Source organism: Pecten maximus, chromosome 19 (assembly GCF_902652985.1).
Source record: "Pecten maximus chromosome 19, xPecMax1.1, whole genome shotgun sequence".
NCBI classification, from domain to species: Eukaryota; Metazoa; Mollusca; class Bivalvia; order Pectinida; family Pectinidae; genus Pecten; species Pecten maximus.
Window position 1 is genome coordinate 24,900,696 of NC_047033.1, and position 23,434 is coordinate 24,924,129.

Sequence of the window (23,434 nt, forward strand, 5' to 3'; positions counted from 1 at the left end):
AGGTGGCCTACAACTGTGATACAAGCAATGTTCATGACGTCACGCCAAGGTGGCCTACTACTGTGATACAAGCAATGTTCATGACGTCACGCCAAGATGGCCTACTACTTTGATACAAGCAATGTTCATGACGTCACGCCAAGATGGTCTACTACTCTGATACAAGCAATGTTCATGACGTCACGCCAAGATTGCCTACTTCTTTGATACAAACCATGTTCATGACGTCACGCCAAGATATAATGTTCATGACGTCACGCCAAGATGGTCTACTACTCTGATACAAGCAATGTTCATGACGTCACGCCAAGATTGCCTACTTCTTTGATACAAGCAATGTTCATGACGTCACGCCAAGATGGCCTACTACTGTGATACAAGCCATGTTCATGACGTCACGCCAAGGTGGCCTACAACTGTGATACAAGCAATGTTCATGACGTCACGCCAAGATGGCCTACAACTGTGATACAAGCAATGTTCATGACGTCACGCCAAGATGGCCTACTACTGTGATACAAGCAATGTTCATGACGTCACGCCAAGATGGCCTACTACTTTGATACAAGCAATGTTGATGACGTCATGCCAAGGTATTCTAATACTAAGATATAAGCAATTTTTATATCGCAGTTATCGGTTATTTGTAATGGGTGATGTAACAAATCGAGTTGATGTTTATGATTGGAGCATTATAATCCGGATAATCGAGACCATGCATATGACTGGCCCCACTCCGGATTATCGTATTGATAGTAAGACTGGATTATCATAGTCCGGATCATCACATTACGGATTACTGAGGTTACATGAATGACTGGAGTACCACAATCTGGGTTATCCAGGTTATGTGTTTGACTCGAGCATCACAGTCCGGAATATCAAGAATATTGTATAACTGGAGTTCCAGAGTCCTGATTATCGAGATTATTTATATTTGTATCACAGTCTAGATTATCAAGTTGATATGTATTGCTAGAGTATCACTGGCCGGAATATCGAGGTTGTGTATGAATATAGTATCATAGTCCGGATTATGGAGGTTGTGTCTGACTACCGTATTATTTTCCACATTATCGAGGTTGTGTCTGACTAGCGTATCATTGTACGGATTATCGAGGTTGTGTATGACTACCGTATTATTGTCCGGATTTCGAGGTTATACATGACTGGAGAATCACTGGCCGGATTTTCGAGGTTGTGTATGAATGGAGTATCAGAGTCCGGATAATCGAGGTTGTTTTTAGTATAATAATCCGGATTATCGAGGTTGTGCATGACTAAAGTATCACCAGCCGGATTATCGAGGTTGGGTATGACTGGTTACAAGAGTCTGTATTACCGAGGTTGTTTGTAGAATCATAGTCCGGATTATAGAGGGGGTGTGTATGACAGGTGATTCAGAGTCCGGAATGTCGAGACTTTGTGCATGACTGGATTATTGAAATCCACTTTACTCATGTATAATACGGATTCAGCCCTAGCCCCTCGATCCTATCCCAGGTTGGTGTGTGTTTTTACAGAGGCCGTGTGATGACCTGTGGCGAGGTTATCTCCAGATCAGACAAGCCTACCACAGTCACAGACGTACTGGTTATGAAATCACAATAATGTAAGCTTTTCTGGATCTATGATATTTTTATAAAACAATTTAGCTCCTGTTTAAGTCATCATCCGGGTCAGCATCATCAACTAATTTGAAACAATGATGGAAAAGATAATTACGAATGTCTTTAATTGCGATTTCATTCCGAGTTTCCATATTTTATTTATGAACATTACTGGTTATCATTTGTAAGTATGTCAAATGATTAACTTTTTTTATTTCTTCTTTATGTTACTGATCAAATTTATATTAAGGCTGAATTCAATTGCCTACCCAAAACCTTATTTGATTAATTAACGTAATCATACAGGCGCATTTTTCATTGTTTTATCAAAGTGAATTAAACACAAATGTTTGTGTGATCGAGTGCTACATCAATAAATATGTCCTCAAAACCAACAAGGGATGGGGGTGGGGGTGGGGGGGGGGGGGGGGGGGGGGGGGGGGGCGCTTAAATTACAGACAATGGTAAAGACAATGAAAGTTTACCTAAATGCATATACATATGTACATTTTATTATTTATATTTTGTACAAAATCCCCTGCATACTTTCTCAACACTTCTAAATATGCATTTTTTCGTCGGTAATATTGATACAATTTTAGAGTAATATTTTGTAAATATTTGCGCGTTTTAGTTTCAAAGCATTTTCGCTACTCTTTGAATTTGAGAAAAAATATTAGCGTTTTCATAAAAATGTCATGAAAATTTGAACATGACGTTCTATGTCAATGTGATAAGCTAACAAAACTTATCGTCGAAATTCGAACAATGAGGCAGGGTGAAAGGTCAGTATCATATTAAAGGGAGGTGTGCAAAGATTGATAGCGGCCCGACAGCCCGTCAAACCCAGCTAAACAATTGTGACAAATAGAACTAACTTATCAATCAACTGAAATAGAAAAATTAAAAATCAATTAGAATAGAAACAAACAAAATGCATTATGTATTGTATATAATAGACTGGGTATCTAATTAACCGTTAAGAAGATTGATTATTTTTCCTCTTTCTAAATCCGATATGCACATTTTAGGCAATACATTTTCGGTAGAATGCACTTAAAATGTGGAGTTCTTTTGTTTTTGTTTTTTTAGCCCGTTATTTCATTCATGCATTGTGAAGTATGTATTAAAACAAGTATTGATATTTCAATTTCAATTATTTTTCCATAACTATCCATAAGTTTAAGGCTTGGTATTGATTTTAACAGTAACATGTTAGATTTGAGATAATGTATATTCCTATTGACACGACCAAGATATTTTTTGGCAGAGAATAATTGGAAGATCTCTTTACGGGTCATAGATATGATATGTGATCTATCTGGAGTGTAACCTTCTGTTTATGGAACTACTCATACATGTATTGGAGTACAACACCCCGAGAGCCAGGAGTACTCGGTACAACTTGTAATAACACCCAATACAGCGGTACAAAAGCCCTATCTGTTTCAATCGGCGAGAGGAAGAAAAAGGCAGAGCAGTTCAGGACACAAGAGAGAGCTGTTAGATATCCCGTAATTACAGAGGATTGGGTTGACCAAAGGAAATCTGGAATTCAAACAAGACTTCAGAATATCTACTAGTTAAGATTTTCTGTTGGAACAAATCCGAATTTAAAAAACGCCGAAACTTTTATTTTTTTTGCTACAAGTGCGGAGACACTTTTTATAGTTGAGTATTTTCACAGAGAACCGTGTACTATTAGCAAAGATTTAGGTGCAAGGAAATTTGACCAATGTGCAAGATGGATATTTGTTTCCAATGCCGTACTTCTTGAAAAAGGGAAAAACATACAAGTACAAGTAGTAGAGTCATTCTCTAGATAAGGATAGTTCTTGGTGATTTTGGGGCGATTGTCAGCCACTTAGATATATACTGGACAGTAAACGGTAAATATGACGAAAGGATAATTCCGGATTTGTGCATTAGTCGCGATCGAACGACAAAAGATATATTATAAAGATGGTATCGAAACGCCATTACGATTTCACTCCTACAGACTTTGAATGAAACTCGTAGTTTTAACATAAACTCGTTACTATGTTTGGAAAACAATTTATTTTATATTGAGGGGTAAGAATAATGACAGCATTCATATGGACAAAAACTTCAGAGACAATTGTAAGTAGATTAAGTCGATAAAAAAAACGTTCATATCTGACTGCGATTTTTTATTGAAGTTGAATTATTTTAATATTAAATATATTTCAGCATTAACAAATAATGTCAGATTCCATTATGAGTGTGTGCACGTGTTACTATATTTAGTAACATCTTACACAGTGTATGACAGAGTTAAACTCGTAATATAGAGGAACATATGCTATGTATTAGGGTGTAACGACGGATTCCACGGTCTGTTGACGATAACTTGACAACAATTTAAATAATTCACACATTCATTTGTATATATATATATAAATATATATATACGAATGTATCGTCTATGCATTTTTATACATTAACTTACGAATACCCTTATTGTAATGAATGATATAGTTTTCGACGCATTTTTGTGGAATGTACGTTGACAGGCCTCGAGATACTCAGGGAATGTAAGGATAATTTAATGTACCCTAGGTTTATAGCTCAATTTGAGTTGGTGTCTAGAAATTAAATCCGGTGGTCATCGACAAGCCCCGAAACCATTGTCCAGTGGATTTATGGTGGGACAGTTTGCACCTATTAGAGAAATTCATTGTCCGGGTTTCGTGATGTGACTCCTTTCGGTTGTAGGACAAATTAGACTGTTTTCGTAGATTACACTCGCGTGAAACCTTCCAGCTCGTCCATGGAGGTATACCAGCCTTTACGAAAGTGATAGTTCTAGGGCCATAATTCGTGAATTCAAAGACATAAAAACGGATTTAATGGTATGATTTGACGACTGGATAATGACGGCGACATGGTCACTTCCTTGGACTAAAGCCAGAGCACCTGACCAATACGCTGATGACACGGAAAGTGACCGCCGGACGGCCGGCGCGTGTGCATGGCAATCACCATCCGCTTTCCTCTAGTACCTTGTGTCCGGATCGAGGGGTGAAGAATGTCCCGGGATACCACAATCTACATTAGGATATTTAATTGATTTTAAAGGCAGTATTAACTTGTGTTAGTGTGTAGACACTTTCATCAAACCTATCGTTAGCAAGCTTACTCAGACGACACCCCGTACATGTTCGGCCAGCCAAGCATACAGCCATTATAATCTAATAATGTATGAAGCTGTAGACTTTTTCCTCGGAAATCGTACAAGATATGGGAGTATTTGAAATACCGGGTAGCTGAAGTGGACAGCCCGTGTTTAACGGAAGGTGACTTTCCCTACCTCTGAGGTCGTCTGATTCGATAACTGGTCGGACGGACCCCGAAGGCTGTCAGTCAACCGCGGGAAGGCGGCCCTATCTGTTAATGCCCGACTCGAACGGTCCCGATGGGAAGATAGACGGACGGGAAAGGATAATCAAACCGGTATATAAATTTCCATGATGTCATCAGTATCACATTGGAAAGAAAAAAAAATACGATAGTTGTGGTTTACCTAAAGAATCCACTTGAATATTGGTGTTGAAAGTGATTATGTATAAATAGTGGAACATTCGGTGTCGGCACAACACGTGGTAAGTGAAGCTATAGTAGAGAGTATTAACGCATGCCGTGTGTATTTTGTTAAGTTCAAAAAGTAACAGTTATGATTGTATCACGAAAATGCATAACAGGGTTAGTTTCTCATATCATGACGAAAACTGAGAAAACGAGCAGCCAGAACTGTGTCTACAGTAAGTGCAATAATTTGGCAATTTAAATGAAGGAGTTTTGATATTTTATTGAATAACCGACCACTCATAACGGCTACATTGTGGGATAATTGTCAGTGAAAAAGTGCTGTTTTACATCGGCGTTTGAATGAGGATTACTAAAGGAAGTCGGTACACGCAGTGTGGCAGGGTCGGGTTGTGGAAGTCTCAATCAGTGGCCTAATTAGCAGCAATCGTCGCCTCTGTTGTCTACCCTTTGACAAGCATTGATGTTATAATTACAACAGATCCAAAGATAGGCCGATTGACCGGAAGTGACCCGCACTAGAAATCTGATTAACACCTATAAGTGTAATTAGCTCACCTGAGGCTCTGGACATAGGTGTGAAACTTGTTACCCTAATCAAGTATGACTTGACCATTACGTCCGTATTGCGCGAGGCGGACACAGATACGGATCCGGAGTTGACCCAAGGATTACGACATGTTAGGTCACTACTGACCATTTTCTGTTCACGAGGAAGCAAGGGATATACAATGCGAGACTTGTTATTTATAATTCTGGTTTTAACGGCAGCTTTTCATTTTGGGCAAGGCAAGAAAACGAAGTTAAAAGGAACCAAGTGGTGGTAAGTATTTGGTATTAAAATTATATACAATTCAGAATATTATAATTATATACAATTCCTACATAATATTATAATTATATTCAATATTAACATAATATTATAATTATATACAATTCCTACATAATATTATAATTATATTCAATATTAACATAATGTTATAATTATATGCAAATCCTACATTATATTATTAGTATTATTTTAGAAATATTTACATAAAATTATAATTGCATACAATATCTATATGATATCATAAGTAGATACAATGCATACAGAATATCACACTTATATACAATATTTGCCCGGTGTTATAATTTATATACAATACTTACTTAGTATCATAATCACATACAATACATACATAATGTTTGAATATTAACCAAATACAATACTATTATGTACCATAGTATTTTAATTACATGATATTATAAACCTCTGTATCATAATTAGTCGGTTAAAATCTGTACCACCTTATCAAATATATAAGGTTGACCATGCGATTTGACATATGTTTACAAATATATATACACTATAAATAAAATTTTAAAAATCACCATACATAAATTCACTATACATATATAACATATATGATACTTAATGCTATACATATACGCTATAAATCAAAACAACAGTATAGAATCCCACGTTGTATATGACATCGGTATAAATTAGCATAATGATTTAATACAGTTTAATATAAGATATAGCAATTTATCGTGATTTTTTGTATGATACTACCGAAAATCACCTATATATCAATACTTAAATTGCAATTGGTATTCAATATCGGTCATTGTGACGTGATTATTTTCGAATTAATTATGTTAATCAGATGAGTCTATGTATTATACTAATGAGTAAGACTTAATAGCCTGTGCTATCGATGAGCTGATCAATGGCTAAGTCTATACGAATACTACGCACGGTTTTCGGTACGTATTTCACAAACACATGGGAGTTGCTATGTTTACAGAGAGAAGGCATTTAATTAAACAATTATTGAAACATTGGCGTTTACCCTGAGTAGAGATGACAGGATAAGCTAATAACCTTATCAAGAATTTCCAGACTAAATCGAATTTATTAATTTTCATATCAGCCCGAAAAGATAATTATTGTAAGAAGAAGGTTTACGCCAGTAATTAACGCAGGCGAAGGCATTTTATTTAATTTAAAAGTGAAAACATTTAGGTCACCAGCCCAACATGGACTGTTATTGTAAATGAACCGCGTCGATCGGACATACCCCGGGGTCAGTGACATATCAAAATACACAAAATAAAACTACTTCTCTGAAATGGTATTCGTAAAAACAACCAATTATCATTATATGCTAAATCAAAATACATATTGTTGTAAGTCTTAAATTTTGAAAGTAATCATATCGTCATTAATAGAAGATTAAGCTTAAAGTCTCATTCAGAATTCTAAACCCCGTTCTTGTCATTTGTCTTGAGAGAAATTATCTGATAATTCCCTCCAATAATGGTGATAAGTGTAACTTTTTTAAGTAAGGGTGCTGAACGGAGAGGAAGGACTAAAAGGAACGAAATCACTATCTCCAAAGATACCGTTTCTGTGCTTAGTTACATGGTGATAAAAATAGTGTTATTTTAACTAGTTGTGAGAGTTCAAACTCGAAGGGCTGTACTGTGTAACCTGCTCCCTTCAATGACAAGTTCGCACTATCATAGATAAAACCCTCTACAGCTTAATTACGACTGTATTCATGTTGTAGGGTCCGCCCTAGGGAGTCAGGTGGGACGAGGGTCCCGGAGCTAATTCGGTCATTGATGCAGTTATTTTAATTCAATTTAAAGCGAAACGGAGAAGAGATTGCGAAGAAAGTTAAAACACAAACATTTCAAGTGAAAAGGGACTAAATTCCACGTTTGATCTGTAAATAACGTAAACTTATCATTATAATTAAAACCAGTTAACATACTCAATTTCACAACTTACTCACATATATCATAAATCGGATTTAGACGCAAATAATGATATTGTAAACAAAACCGTTTGGTCAAATATAATTTTCATATACAACAAGAACCACCAAGTTATTAATTCTTAAAGAACAATATTATTTCTAATTCCTAACGAAATGATATCATATTATCGTTCAAAAATTAAATGATAATAATAAAACAGTGTCACTGTTAATAAATCTATCATGATTTCGTTAACAGATAAATAAATTTTCAGTTCATAAACTGTCAATAAGTTCGTTCGAATTTTTCGTTTAGGAACACAACATCTGAAATAAATGAATACATTCAATACAGCTCGTCAATATTTCGTTTAAAAATACGAGGTTTTTGTCATTTAGATCTCTAATCAATAACTGATCTATATTTGGTAATATTTGTTGCTGAAATTAAAACAAACCTATTCGATCAATTTCAAAAACAAGTAATGAGTTATACCGGAATTCATTAACGTGTGGAATTCCTTTTAAAAATATTTCATTCTGAATTCCAGGGCGAACCTCTCTAATCGTTCTAATCACCCGATTTACCCCTGGCTTTTAATTAGTAGGTTACCCTGTAAATGGACCCGCTCGTCCCGGTTCCGTCTAGATCACCAGATATACCCTCACTTCATGCAAAGCATGTATCTATTCTAACCAATTTTGGTATCTGTGACAAACATCTAGCAATTTTTTAGCTTATCTGTACAACCGGGACAAAACCACTTGTCAACTATTCCCATGTTTTTTTGCGTATCATTAAAACAACTTTGAAATACCGGGTCATAAAATAGTTTTTTGGGGGGATTATTTGTATATAATATAAACCTTATGATAACCTCATCTCTTCACCCAGTACAAATCGCCCTGTAAGATTTATAACTGCTCGGGTACCTTCCACAACGCTGACACATAGAAGGGCGTGTCTGGTGGCCCTCTCACAGATTAAAACACTATCTGGCCCTGGCTAATCACCCGGAGTAAATATTCTTTCATGTTTAACTCTTTAGGGATATTTAGTTTCCAGAGAGGTGTAACATTATGTGTTATACTTACTGTAGGATGACAATTCGTCGTCTTACACACAGCAGTCCAGATTGATCACGATCAACACTCGATGTTCACAAGTCGGTGAACTACACAACGGTTGTTCAAGGATATATGAACTGCAGATCTTATCGTTCATGATATGTGAACGCTCCAGATTTTCAAATAATAATAATAATTTAAGATCGCATTTCATAGTCTCATATAGTCGTAATTTCCAATAAGCACAGTGAAATTTCCCGTTAACATTTCCTGTATATTCATTAATATTCCGGAAATGGAATCAGCCACTTTCTAAGGGAGTAAACACACATTAAAACACAGAACACAGACTTCAGAATCCGGAAAGTTTTAATGAAAGAATTTAAATCCATTTAAAAAATAAAAACCACAATATGAAATGTGTGTTAAGTGATATATATGTGTCCTGGCAGTGTCGACGGTGTCCGGGATAATAATGAAAGTTTGTAAACACAGAAACCGTCCTATGTTGACAAGTCCCATTTAAACCTTTTCATAACGAATGTAAAAAGATGGACACCTAACGCGAGTAACATACTCAATGCTTTCTTGTAAACGCAAATAGCGCATCAAACTGGTAAGTCTGGAGCCACAGACGTAATGTTTCATTGATGGCCTAGAGTTGTGAAGATTTTATAACACTATCTTGATTTACTTGTAAAACAATCATTTGTTCTGTGGTGTTGATAAAAGGAATTTCTCTTTAACGTTGCGCCATGCGCCGGGCTTTCATTGCCTCGCGTGCATGGGTTTAGTGATATTTTGCTCAAAGATCAAGGAAGAACAAACCCTTTGAAGTGTGGAGATCTGACAAGGCTTCTGTTTATGAATCGTCTTTTCGCCTTATTTCTTCACTTCATTGAGTAAATAAAAAATAACAAATTTAAAATTCAAAGATCATTGCATATGTTACATCTTTTACTGGTTTGTATATTGGCCAAGTAGAAATAGTATAATTTACGAAACTCCACAAATTCATGGAACATCTGAAAAGGTACAAACGCATACAACATCTAACAGCTTGCAGGCAGTTAGAACACACATGTATTTTTACTGAAATAAATTAACGCATTTAGTCAATTCCAAAGGCATGCGTTTATGGGTGATGAGAGAGACGGAGAATTCTGTGTGACTACACAGGGTTAACTACGGTAAATATCCGACAAATTCAGTAAGAATTATTTCAGAATTCAATAAGAAAATAATTTCCTGAAGTAAGTATGAAACTGCTAAGGAACATCTTTGTTAAACATGATTTATTTATTTGTGGTTTCTTCGAGTTTAACTTGAACGGTAAAAACTTGTGTTAAATGTCTGTTTGACTAAGGTGTCGGCTGACTTGGTTGGGTTAGGTATAGGAAGAACACACCAGAAAATCAGATAACGTTTATTAATTTGACAATTTGTCGTAAACAGTTGTCGGGTATCTCGAGCTAAATATCTAAGAAACAACATCATCAAAAGGTCTATATAAAAGATACACACAGGAATCAGATACATATGACTATTGGCCTAGAAAACATACGGATGGGTACAAATATTTCAGATTTGTATTTTTCTAATGCCCGCTTGGCCAAAACTCCAATTTAGTAAGTTGTAGTTTCATTGAATGAGCCAATATTTAAGTGTTCTAACTGAATGCTACTATTTTGAGAGATAGTTGGACACGTTGTTTTAAGAACGTCACTTCAACCGGGATGACACGATGTTGACGTCGTTTCTACGGTTAATTTTACTGAACGCTTAATAAAAAAAACCAACAACAACAATTGTAAATTCTACTTAATCAAGCATCATCGCCATGTGTTAAGATTATCACACGAGATCGGTACTCTGTGTAACAGGTCTAAATTCTGATGAACAGCGGAGTCTGTTGGGAACATTGTGACGTATTCGATGTTGTTTCCCGAGCAACCATTCTCGATTGCCATTTATATTATTCTTCATCACAATAAATAAATAAATAAATAAAATATTTAAAAATAGATACCCATATCTCCTGATTCCTGAACCAAGTTTTAGTCACGTGTGTGACAAAATTTCTCTATATTGTATATAACACATGTTATTTACCGTTAAATCTATTGATACGCCATCCTAGTATTTGTCGCAGACTTTTTGAAATTCTTTAAACTCGACAAAATTCTTTATTTTAAAAACACACATGTCGCCGGGGAGGGATTATCTTCTATGTTTTTTACTTGAGGTTTGGATAACTGCTTTCCCCAATGTTATGTTGGAATAACCCTCTTTTTTATTCATTGTTTTTCCTCTTGGTGTGTCTTCATGTCAAGGTTTCATGTGACGTTGACGTTTGCTAGGAAGTATATTTCGAGAAAATCACACTCTAGTTTCTGTATTATATTAACCCTGACCTTAATGATTTCGTTAATTGTTTGCACGCAGATGACACAAGTTACAAGAATTTTATTTAGTGATCTATATGTCAATGATATAATGTTCATCAAAAAGGAAACACAGTGGAACTTTGCATTTTGACGTAACAAACGAATACAGCGAAACTTCACGTCGTGACGTAACAAGTGAATACAGCGAAACTTCGCGTCGTGACGCAACAAGTGAATACAGCGAAACTTCACGTCGTGACGTAACAAGTGAATACAGCGAAACTTCGCGTCGTGACGTAACAAGTGAATACAGCGAAACTTCGCAACGTGACGTTACCATGGGATACAGTGAAATTTCGCATCGTGACGTAACCAGGGGATACAGTGAAACTTCGCATCGTGACGTAACAAGAAGATAAATTGGTACTGTGCATCTATCATTAGGACAACTTCAGGCTAAAATGAACTATTCCATAGGTCGACTTCAGGCTAAAATGAACTATTCTATAAGTCGACTTCATGCTAAAACGAACTATTCCATAGAACGACTTCAGGCTAAAATGAACTATTCCATAGGTCGACTTCAGGCTAAAATGAACTATTCCATCAGTCGACTTCAGACTAATATGAACTATTCCATAGAACGACTTTAGGCTAAAATGATCTACTCCATAGGTCGAATTCAGGCTAAAATGAACTATTCCATAGGTCGAATTTAGGCTAAAATGAACTATTCCATAGGTCGACTTCAGACTAAAATGAACTATTCCATAGAACGACTTCAGGCTAAAATGAACTATTCCATAGGTCGACTTAAGGCTAAAATAAGTTATTCCATAGAACGACTTCAGGCTAAAATGAACTATTCCATAGAACGACTTCAGGCTAAAATGAACTATTCCATAGGTCGACTTCAGACTAAAATGAACTATTTCATAGGTCGACTTCAGGCTAAAATGAACTATTCCATAGAACGAATTTAGGCTAAAATGAACTATTCCATAGAACGACTTCAGGCTAAAATGAACTATTCCATAGAACGACTTCAGGCTAAAATGAACTATTCCATAGGTCGACTTCAGGCTAAAATGAACTATTCCATAGAACGAATTTAGGCTAAAATGAACTATTCCATAGAACGACTTCAGGCTAAAATGAACTATTCCATAGGTTGACTTCAGGCTAAAATGAACTATTCCATAGGTCGAATTAAGGTTAAAATGAACTATTCCATAGAACGACTTCAGGCTAAAATGAACTATTCCATAGGTCGACTTCAGGCTAAAATGAACTATTCTATAAGTCGACTTCAGGCTAAAATGAGTTATTCCATAGAACGACTTCAGGCTAAAATGAACTATTCCATAGGTCGACTTCAGGCTAAAATGATTTATTCCATAGAACGATTTCAGACTAAAATGAACTATTCCATAGAACGATTTCAGACTAAAATGAACTATTCTATTGTAAGTATGACTATTTGAATGTAGTTTACATAGACCACAATGAACAGGTCTACACTTAACAGGAGTTGGAAAGGATGAACAACGGGACATAACTCCAGTAAATGGTGTCACCATACCAGATAATGACAAATTGATAACACTTCTCACAATTAACTTTCGAGGATTTAACAAAACTTCATGATAGCAGAAACGCTTTGAGTAGGCTGATATATACTGTAGATCTGGTATAATCTAGGTTAGACAGTAGATCTAGCATTTTGTGAGCAGGGATGTTGGATTACTTAAAAGTGATGTTGCTTACTAAAGTTGACGTTTAAACACCTTTGTAGGTCTTTTAGTTTCGTACAAAGTTGACGTTTAAACACCGTTGTTTATCTTTTAGTTTCGTACAAAAGAAAACTTCCCGATTTTCGTTGTTGATAGCGCAGATACGTAATGGTTCGATTATAGCTGCATTAAACTTGTCTTCTTGTAGACTCATATTTTCCAAACCGAAATAAGACATGACTCGGTATTGCTGGCGTTTCTACACATCTCACAGCATGGTCATAGCCAGGATACCGTCTGACTTTTTGTGTGAACTCTGTCACTACTCCGGCTTCCTGTCCTAAAATCTATCTGGACATTCCGGGAACTGGTAAATTGTGATTTTTGTTTCATATGCTTAAAAGTCTTTAGTCAGACTGTTTTGTTTAGATAGTAACGCCTATGCAACCCTGTCCTGGTCTTCGAGTCAATTCTTGTTCGCGTTTGATTTATGTAATTAAGTCAATATCCGTGTATAATATATGATGATTCCTTATTGCACAATTGTAAAAATGAAAAGCTTGGTTCAGATGCACGTAGCGATAATACTTGATAGTTTCGTATCTTTTAAGTTTATGTTAATTCAAGGAGATAAAAGAATTATTCAATCTAAATAAAATCCAAATGGTCATTCTCACTACGTTACATGAACATCTAACGACATCTCATAAGGGGTCACGTCAGGATGACCTTTGCTATCTCAATATTTCACTTTCAGGTCCAATTGTCAATTTTTCAATGTCGTTGTCACATCATGCATCTGAAGCTATCCATTTCGGTACAGCCTGTATATAGCTACATTGATATGCTTTGTTCGACGAAATAACTTGAAACAGGTTGACAGATTATGCAAGCTATGCACTCTTAGTCTTACTGTTTCGCACATACGAAATTCACTTCCAGGATACTGTAAGTAGTAATTTGATTGGTTAATCCAAAAGGTCATCATGACGTGACCCCTTATGCGATGTCGTTAGATGTAACGTAGTGAGAATGACAATCTAGATATTAATTAGATTGCAATTTAGTGGATGCGAGATTATGATAATAGTATAACAACAATGGATATACAAGAAACAATACAATGATTACAATTGAGATTGTCGCCTTTAATTCTCAGCAAAGACCAGCATTGTTGTCAATTAATATATGACATGACATGCGGCTCACTATCCGGGCTTTCCACAACCGAGAGCTTGAAAATTTTACCATGAATACATTCCGTGTCCATCTTTTCCACTACCTAGTACATAGGATTTTTTTCTAATATGACGTCAATTTGCCACGAGCACGAAATACCAAAATGATATTTGAAATGTTTCGGGACTTGAAAATGGCAGTGCGAGTACCGTTCTGATATCAGCCTCGTCTCTCTCCCACTACACAGAGGGAATATAAAGTCTACCATGACGTCAATACCTCTCCGTCTCTCCCACTACACAGAGGGAATATAAAGTCTACCGTGACGTCACTACCTCTCCGTCTCTCCCACTACACAGAGGGAATATAAAGTCTACCATGACGTCACTACCTCTCCGTCTCTCCCACTACACAGAGGGAATATACAGTCTACCGTGACGTCACTACCTCTCCGTCTCTCCCACTACACAGAGGGGACTATAAAGTCTACCGTGACGTCAATACCTCTCCGTCTCTCCCACTACACAGAGGGGACTATACAGTCTACCGTGACGTCAATACCTCTCCGTCTCTCCCACTACACAGAGGGGAATATAAAGTCTACCGTGACGTCAATACCTCTCTGTCTCTCCCACCACACAGAGGGAATATAAAGTCTACCGTGACGTCAATACCTCTCCGTCTCTCCCACTACACAGAGGGAATATAAAGTCTACCGTGACGTCACTACCTCTCCGTCTCTCCCACTACACAGAGGGGAATATAAAGTCTACCGTGACGTCAATACCTCTCCGTCTCTCCCACTACACAGAGGGGAATATAACGTCTACCGTGACGTCAATACCTCTCCGTCTCTCCCACTACACAGAGGGGAATATACAGTCTACCGTGACGTCAATACCTCTCCGTCTCTCCCACTACACAAAGGGGATATAAAGTCTACCGTGACGTCAATACCTCTCCGTCTCTCCCACTACACAGAGGGGAATATACAGTCTACCGTGACGTCAATACCTCTCCGTCTCTCCCACTACACAGAGGGGAATATAAAGTCTACCGTGACGTCAATACCTCTCCGTCTCTCCCACTACACAGAGGGGACTATACAGTCTACCGTGACGTCAATACCTCTCCGTCTCTCCCACTACACAGAGGGAATATAAAGTCTACCGTGACGTCAATACCTCTCCGTCTCTCCCACTACACAGAGGGAATATAAAGTCTACCGTGACGTCAATACCTCTCCCACTACACAGAGGGAATATAAAGTCTACCGTGACGTCAATACCTCTCCGTCTCTCCCACTACACAGAGGGGAATATAAAGTCTACCATGACGTCAATACCTCTCCGTCTCTCCCACTACACAGAGGGGAATATAAAGTCTACCATGACGTCACTACCTCTCCGTCTCTCCCACTACACAAAGGGGAATATAAAGTCTACCGTGACGTCAATACCTCTCCGTCTCTCCCACTACACAGAGGGGACTATACAGTCTACCGTGACGTCAATACCTCTCCCACTACACAGAGGGGACTATACAGTCTACCGTGACGTCAATACCTCTCCGTCTCTCCCACTACACAGAGTGGAATATAAAGTCTACCGTGACGTCAATACCTCTCCGTCTCTCCCAATACACAGAGGGGGATATAAAGTCTACCGTGACGTCAATACCTCTCCCACTACACAGAGGGGACTATACAGTCTACCGTAACGTCAATACCTCTCCGTCTCTCCCACTACACAGAGGGGAATATAAAGTCTACCATGACGTCAATACCTCTCCCACTACACAGAGGGGAATATAAAGTCTACCATGACGTCACTACCTCTCTGTCTCTCCCACTACACAGAGGGGAATATAAAGTCTACCATGACGTCAACACCTCTCCCACTACACAGAGGGGAATATAAAGTCTACCATGACGTCAATACCTCTCCGTCTCTCCCACTACACAGAGGGGAATATAAAGTCTACCATGACGTCAATACCTCTCCGTCTCTCCCACTACACAGAGGGGAATATAAAGTCTACCGTGACGTCAATACCTCTCCGTCTCTCCCACTACACAGAGGGGAATATAAAGTCTACCGTGACGTCAATACCTCTCCGTCTCTCCCACTACACAGAGGGGAATATAAAGTCTACCGTGACGTCAACACCTCTCCGTCTCTCCCACTACACAGAGGGAATATAAAGTCTACCATGACGTCACTACCTCTCCGTCTCTCCCACTACACAGAGGGAATATAAAGTCTACCGTGACGTCACTACCTCTCCGTCTCTCCCACTACACAGAGGGAATATAAAGTCTACCATGACGTCAACACCTCTCCGTCTCTCTCACTACACAGAGGAAATATAAAGTCTACCGTGACGTCAATACCTCTCCGTCTCTCCCACTACACAGAGGGAATATAAAGTCTACCGTGACGTCACTACCTCTCCCACTAAACAGAGGGAATATAAAGTCTACCATGACGTCAATACCTCTCCGTCTCTCCCACTACACAGAGGGAATATAAAGTCTACCATGACGTCAATACCTCTCCGTCTCTCCCACTACACAGAGGGGAATATAAAGTCTACCATGACGTCAATACCTCTCCGTCTCTCGCACTACACAGAGGGGATATAAAGTCTACCATGACGTCAATACCTCTCCCACTACACAGAGGGAATATAAAGTCTACCATGACGTCAATACCTCTCCGTCTCTCCCACTACACAGAGGGAATATAAAGTCTACCGTGACGTCACTACCTCTCCGTCTCTCCCACTACACAGAGGGAATATAAAGTCTACCATGACGTCAATACCTCTCCGTCTCTCCCACTACACAGAGGGAATATAAAGTCTACCGTGACGTCAGTTCCTTCCCAGGTCTCCCTCACTACACAAGGCTGGGATCTTTATCAGCCTACACTATTCAACACTTACGATTTGATAATAAAACCTTACCAAAAGACTCGATAAGAAAAATACGGATAATTGAGACACGTTCTCCGAATTTTCTCTTAGTTATTTTGGCCACAATGAGAGACGGCAACTGTCGAATTGTTCCTGGGCTCATGGCGTGATCTGTTTGATGGTAGCGGTTCTCAAGCCTGGCCGACTGTACGGGTTATGCCTGGTTATCGGTGAGAGATGATCTCGCCTCTGATATAGCGATACACAGGTTTGACATGGAATTGAATGCCGCCCTAGGACGAACGGTGTTGACCCATATGCTGTAGGGAGACCCAAAGTTTTTTGCTTCGTTACCCGAACTTTCAATGTTAACGTGGGTGAGAACGGTATATTTAACGTATATGACGTTTACCCATAATAAATATATTTTACGTATTAGATTTAAGCAGAAAGCAAAGTATAAAAACTCTTTTGTCTAATCTTTATCTTAAAGTCTTTCCGCAAATACAATCTTATATAAATGTTTCGTTGGTATTGGCATGCGATGCTCACTGCGGAAGTTAAAAATTAATACTATTGTATTTTGTGAAAGGCACAAAGACCTCATCCTGTCATTGTAAGATTCTTTTGCGGCTGTATCTAGCTGATTCTTTTGGCTGGTATTTGTGTTGAAGTGCAGCACAAATGCGACAGCAACGTGACACTTCTATGGGGCTTCCTTTCCCATATCCCTCTTTTCTTTCGAGCGGCTTCATTGGGAGAATGATCGACAAAATATCTATAGAGCCATGTTCATACTGAAACCTCTTCATTTACAGACAGACCGTGTATAATAAGGTACTGGTAAAATGCCAAGTACTTAAATTCAACTTTAAAATTATGTGGAACGAAAATAATATTTTCAAAAGAGCACGCTCCTACCACGATGTCAACGCTACCATCGGCGCGAGTTAAGCGATCGCAGCACGTGCCATTTCTGTTTCACTACTCCGGAGTGTTACACGTATAACACATAAATGTTCTGCATATCAAAACATATTTGAAGGTGAAATCTTCAGATAATTTAATTCAAATGGGCGGAACATGTAAAGCTAGTTGATATATCGGTGTAGTTAGGTTGTAGGGCTCCCGTGCATACGGTTGTTTCATGTCTAAATTGCCACGCTTTGATGATACAAATTCAAAGTTGGAAATTTATCTAGAGCTTCAAAGAGGAGGTAAAAGGTGAACCTACATGTGCCGGCGTACACGTTCCTTCTAGAAGGCAATTAGCTTTCAAAACCGGGACTACGAGCATGTGTTTGACTGAGTGTATTGTGGGCCTGTACACTACCTTACAGAGGAATAGTGATGTTTCGACTAGTACAAGCCAGTTCCTTTAATTAGGTACTCGATGTCAATTCACACATATCAAGTTGAAGATCATGATATTGGCATGTAGTAGTGAGGCAGAAATGAGTGTAATAATGTATTTCTCTCAACACAGAATCAGTCACTTCCGGTTTGTTAATTGAGACTTCCGGTGAACTGTCTGATGAATCAGGCACGGGATGTTGTTTCACAACGTTTAGTATATATACCCTTACAATTCAGCATTGTACATTTCATCAACCGCATCACTTTAACCCCGGTAAAGTTTAACAGTATTGATATTATTTAAAACAATTTAGGAAATACAAATGCATTAATCATTATAGAATGTAATAACAAAGTTGAAAGTTTCAGAATCTAATAGTGAACACAACAATAATAACACGTTTTGAGCATTCATCAATTTTCATTTATAGTATTTGCATTAAAATTAGAATATCAACTACATTTACATGGATTTGTGTTACAGGACTTTGGCTAACATTGGACAGCCATCTAATGATCTACACTCCAACACCCAGTTATACAACAACCCCAGCTTGCTGCCTCTTACCAAAAGGCAACGTAGACTCGTCACTAAAAACCCGGGCACCATCTTAGCTTTGATGACAGGTGCCCGGATGGCAATAGAAGAATGCAAATATCAATTTCGGAATAGGCGGTGGAACTGTCCGACAATGGACGTTGGAAACGGTGGATCAATCTTCGGTAAAATTCTCCAGAGAGGTAAGTTGGTGCAATTTTTCACTAGTGTATTTGCCAAACGCCCTTTCTTAAACATTTTAATCCCGGCGTTCAAGATTAAGAGGTATCTTAATGCCGTTTTCAACAGTGTCCTTCAGTTGCCTCCCCTTGATAGAATATTCCAAAGTCTACAATTCTTTTCTGGCGCTCAACATGATGTTAAACATATTTGAAGCGATAGTTATGCCGCCGTCTGGGTTTTGCTGCTATTTACAGCGTCATATAATGGCTATTATTATCCAGCAATATTTAGTGATTTTCTGCACGGCAATAGTAATCGGTCTGTATCATTTATTCCGTTAACTACAAGCATCCCGCGAACGTTCTATGAATGGTGTGTTAACATAAATACTTTCGCTATCCATGTCACTAGTCTTAGGTTTTATTAGCTTCTCGTGTGTTTCCAAACTTAGTCGCAACGAAAGTCATTGAAATAACAAACATCTATGTTGCGTAAGTGTCCATAATGTAATTTCAATAGGCATATGAAAAGACTAAATCGTCATTCGTAACTAAATACTAAGATGAAGACTTATATAAATCAAGTTTAGATTATTATAATAATTTTCTGTATTTTACCTATATTTTCACTTCCTCCTTCGAAATAAACCTAACGTTGAGTGACAATAATATTTACAAGTTACGTGATATACATGTATATGTAAATGTAACCGCGGCCACATACACCCACGTATATAAGTGAATTCGGTCTCGCTGGTTTACATATGAAAGGTCGATTCATTGCTAAGACCCATTAAATTCAGTCATACAACGTTTCACTTAAAGGAACATACCAGGTTTCACTTTAGGGAAATATGGAGGTTTAAAGTCAAGTATATCATAATATAGTGATGTCTTTATTCCAACTGGTACGTGTTGGGAGGTAACCATGGAAACGAAACAGAAATGGACATCGAGAATCACTTTACCGCTATATAGAAACTGACAAATTAAAGCAAATGCTTTTTGATAGTTTAAATACCAACCTTGGAATGTATTTTACCTCGTTTAGTCCATAGTGTATTGGTTGACCGATACACCATGATGACAACGACACCTTGCATACATAAAAACTGGGCAGTGGTAGTTATCGCGAAGCCCGAGTGTGACTGACCATTACGGACAGTTTGGCCATTCGATGACCTTTCTGAGACAGACAGCTAAACTTGTCTCAATTGACCACCAGCACGGACATATTTGCCCCTAGATCACTTTGATAGCTGAGCGGACAATATTTACAAATATAACCTTTATTGACCTTTCAACAATGACCGCTACTACGTGTATATAGTGATACATATCGGGTATGGTTTTAAACATTATTTTAAAATATCCCTATAGTATCCCCATATCACTCCTATGGTGTTAACATCGCCATTACAGCACGGATCATTAATACTACAAATGTTACTTGAACGCTCCTCGCAAATGTTTTTAAATGTACAATTTTTGTTTCAAAATTTTGGTCTTGTTGCACAGTGATAACACATATGCCCTTCACCAAGACTTAGAACGCCGGTTACTCCGGGTTCATCATAAAACTCCTCTCGGGTTTCCATCCGGGCCAATATGAGTGATCAATATAGCTTGATACATTGTAAAATAAATGGAATTTACATTATACTGATCATGTGTATTCGGCATGACATTATTACATATGTATCTGTTTACCATATCAATGGTATACACACTAGCATAACAAATTTGAAATTAAGACACTGCAGACTATCAAAATTCAGTATCTTACCTCGATCTTTAGTTGCAACATTATGCAAATTGACACTAATTAAGTCATGTGTGGTAAGCGTTATGGTTTTATTATTACTACGGTGAATTTTCCATTTTTGATAGTATCATTCCTACTTCCCACACATATAGAGTTTACAAGTAGCGATTCATTCGATATCCAAGGGGAATCATTCTTAGTATTTCTGTGATGAATAATGAACACAAGGTTTTGATATTACCAGAAGTACGGAGGAGATGTTGGTCAATATTTATTTAATGAATAACGTCAATCATTAATATCGATTGAAGATCTTATTTTCACACTGTCATTCTCTTGTTTTCTGTTCTGTAAACATATAAAATAAACTTGTTATTGTCGATTCAGGAACTGCTTTAGAGATTTATAACAATTTTATAGTGATCAGAAGTTTCATAGCGATTAAAATAAATTTGATATCATTTCACACTATTTGTTTATAACTTAATGCTTTGTTAATGCCAAACATCAGAACAGAATGTTCAGTGCTCTATACAGATTTCGCACTTAATGGTAAGGTCACATAAACCAAACAGTGACACGCTGAAGACAAAGCTGTATGACGTCATCCTTGGCCCGAGGAATGGATTGTATATATTCGAGGTTAAAGAGTAAATGCCCGGGTTATGCATGTATTTGTTACAATTTTAATATCTCATTAGATAAGATTCTGACCCGCTCTGTAATTTATGAATGAAGGCACGCGTCAGGTCCTCAAGCCGATTAACGAAAGCTTTGCAATCTTATTGGTTAAACCATGAAACATTTTAAAAAGATTTATTAAAGTTTTTGCTGAGATAAAACCGTTCAACCTGTCTTTTATGTGATTATATATATGTATATTGGTTGTGGAATTTTAATCTGAACTCGAATTTTTCTTGTTTTGCCATCTTGAGAATATGACCGGGGCAAAACCGTTAAGCTTACAATGCGTTAACAATTTGACCCGTGTAGCTGTCATACAAGCCTTTGACGATATAATTAGTTAATTAACGCGCCCTACAATCATATCGATGATATGTTGATGTATTTATAAGGAAGACTTAAACTGTTAATACAGTGGGATAAAAATTGCCAAACATTTGGTGCCAACCGCGATCGGAAAGACGATATAACCGACAAACGGCGAATAAGACCTATTACATAAAGCACCCAAAGTACATGTTATCGCGACCCTGTCCATGGTGTACTCGTGTGTATCAGACCGACGGACATACTTGACATATTTATAGTACGGACGAAATGACAGACGGACACTTTGACAGTTGATGAGACAGACGGACAGGCCGAGAGCCTTGGTCCAAATATCTGGTTATTTTGGGATGATCTGTATAGGCGGTGGTCTAGTAATTACGTTTTTAATTAATTAAGTGACCCTGCATCCATTAATGATAATTACACAGGTATTAGTATACTGCTACAAATTTTTAGGACCGGGCTTGTTACAATATCTGGATTACGATATACGCGTTTCATTTATAAAATTATTTAAGGACTTGAGAAATCTTGTGTAATTTTGAGTTAGGATTTTAACATATGTTTACCACAAGTTACATACTCCTCTGTTACCATGGCATCTATATGATTGCAACTTGGACATCTTTACAATGTAGATATTCCGATACCGTCCGTAATACGTTGTATTGAGTTTAAGATTTGTCCAACAGGTGATCACATCGTTAGATGTTCCGAGTAATACATATATAACTACGCCGTACATCCAAAAACTCTCAAATACTATTTTTATGATAACAAATCTAAACATTCACCAATACGAATTCTAAAATAATAACCCCTAAACTCACCAATACCACCTTCTACAATAAACAACCCCTAAACTCACCAGTACCACCTTCTATAATAATCAACCCCAAAACTCACCAATACAATTTCTATAAAAAAACAACCCCAAAACTCACCTTTACCACTTTCTATAAGAACCAACCCCAAAACTACGCAATACCACTTTCTATAATAACCAACCCCAAAATTCATCGATACCTTTTTCTATTCTAATGACCCCACAACTCACAAATATGAATTTCTAAAATAATCACTACTTCCTGAAATATCATATCCCAAAAACCGTGAATGTAAATACCTGTTATTGATCTGTTTTGGATAAAATGTTGACGAAATATACGCTACATTTATACCAGAAAGGTCGCTAACACATTTTATATACTTAAGGTATCGAGGTAACAAGGGGTCGAGTCTCAACACGTGATAAAATCAATCTGGTTAAACGAGTAAGTGTCAAAATTTACCGGTCATTCAAACCCGAAGCTATGTTTTGGCGCGTTGACACCTAGGAATGTGAACGTGGTAGAATGTAAGTTTTCTC

The 23,434-nt window shown here is 37.6% G+C and overlaps 1 protein-coding gene across 2 annotated transcripts in view; it reads left to right on the plus strand.

Annotated features, from left to right (window-relative positions):
* The first annotated feature begins 4,160 nt into the window (after positions 1-4,160).
* Positions 4,161-23,434, plus strand: part of LOC117317705 (protein Wnt-1-like) — a 52,141-nt gene continuing 32,867 nt past the window's right edge. For both annotated transcript variants that reach the window (XM_033872589.1, XM_033872590.1), the window contains exons 1-2: positions 4,161-6,000; positions 19,051-19,307. In XM_033872589.1, the coding sequence (XP_033728480.1) occupies positions 5,909-6,000; positions 19,051-19,307 (349 nt within the window). In that variant the 5' untranslated portion in view covers positions 4,161-5,908. The remainder of the gene's footprint in view (positions 6,001-19,050; positions 19,308-23,434) is intronic.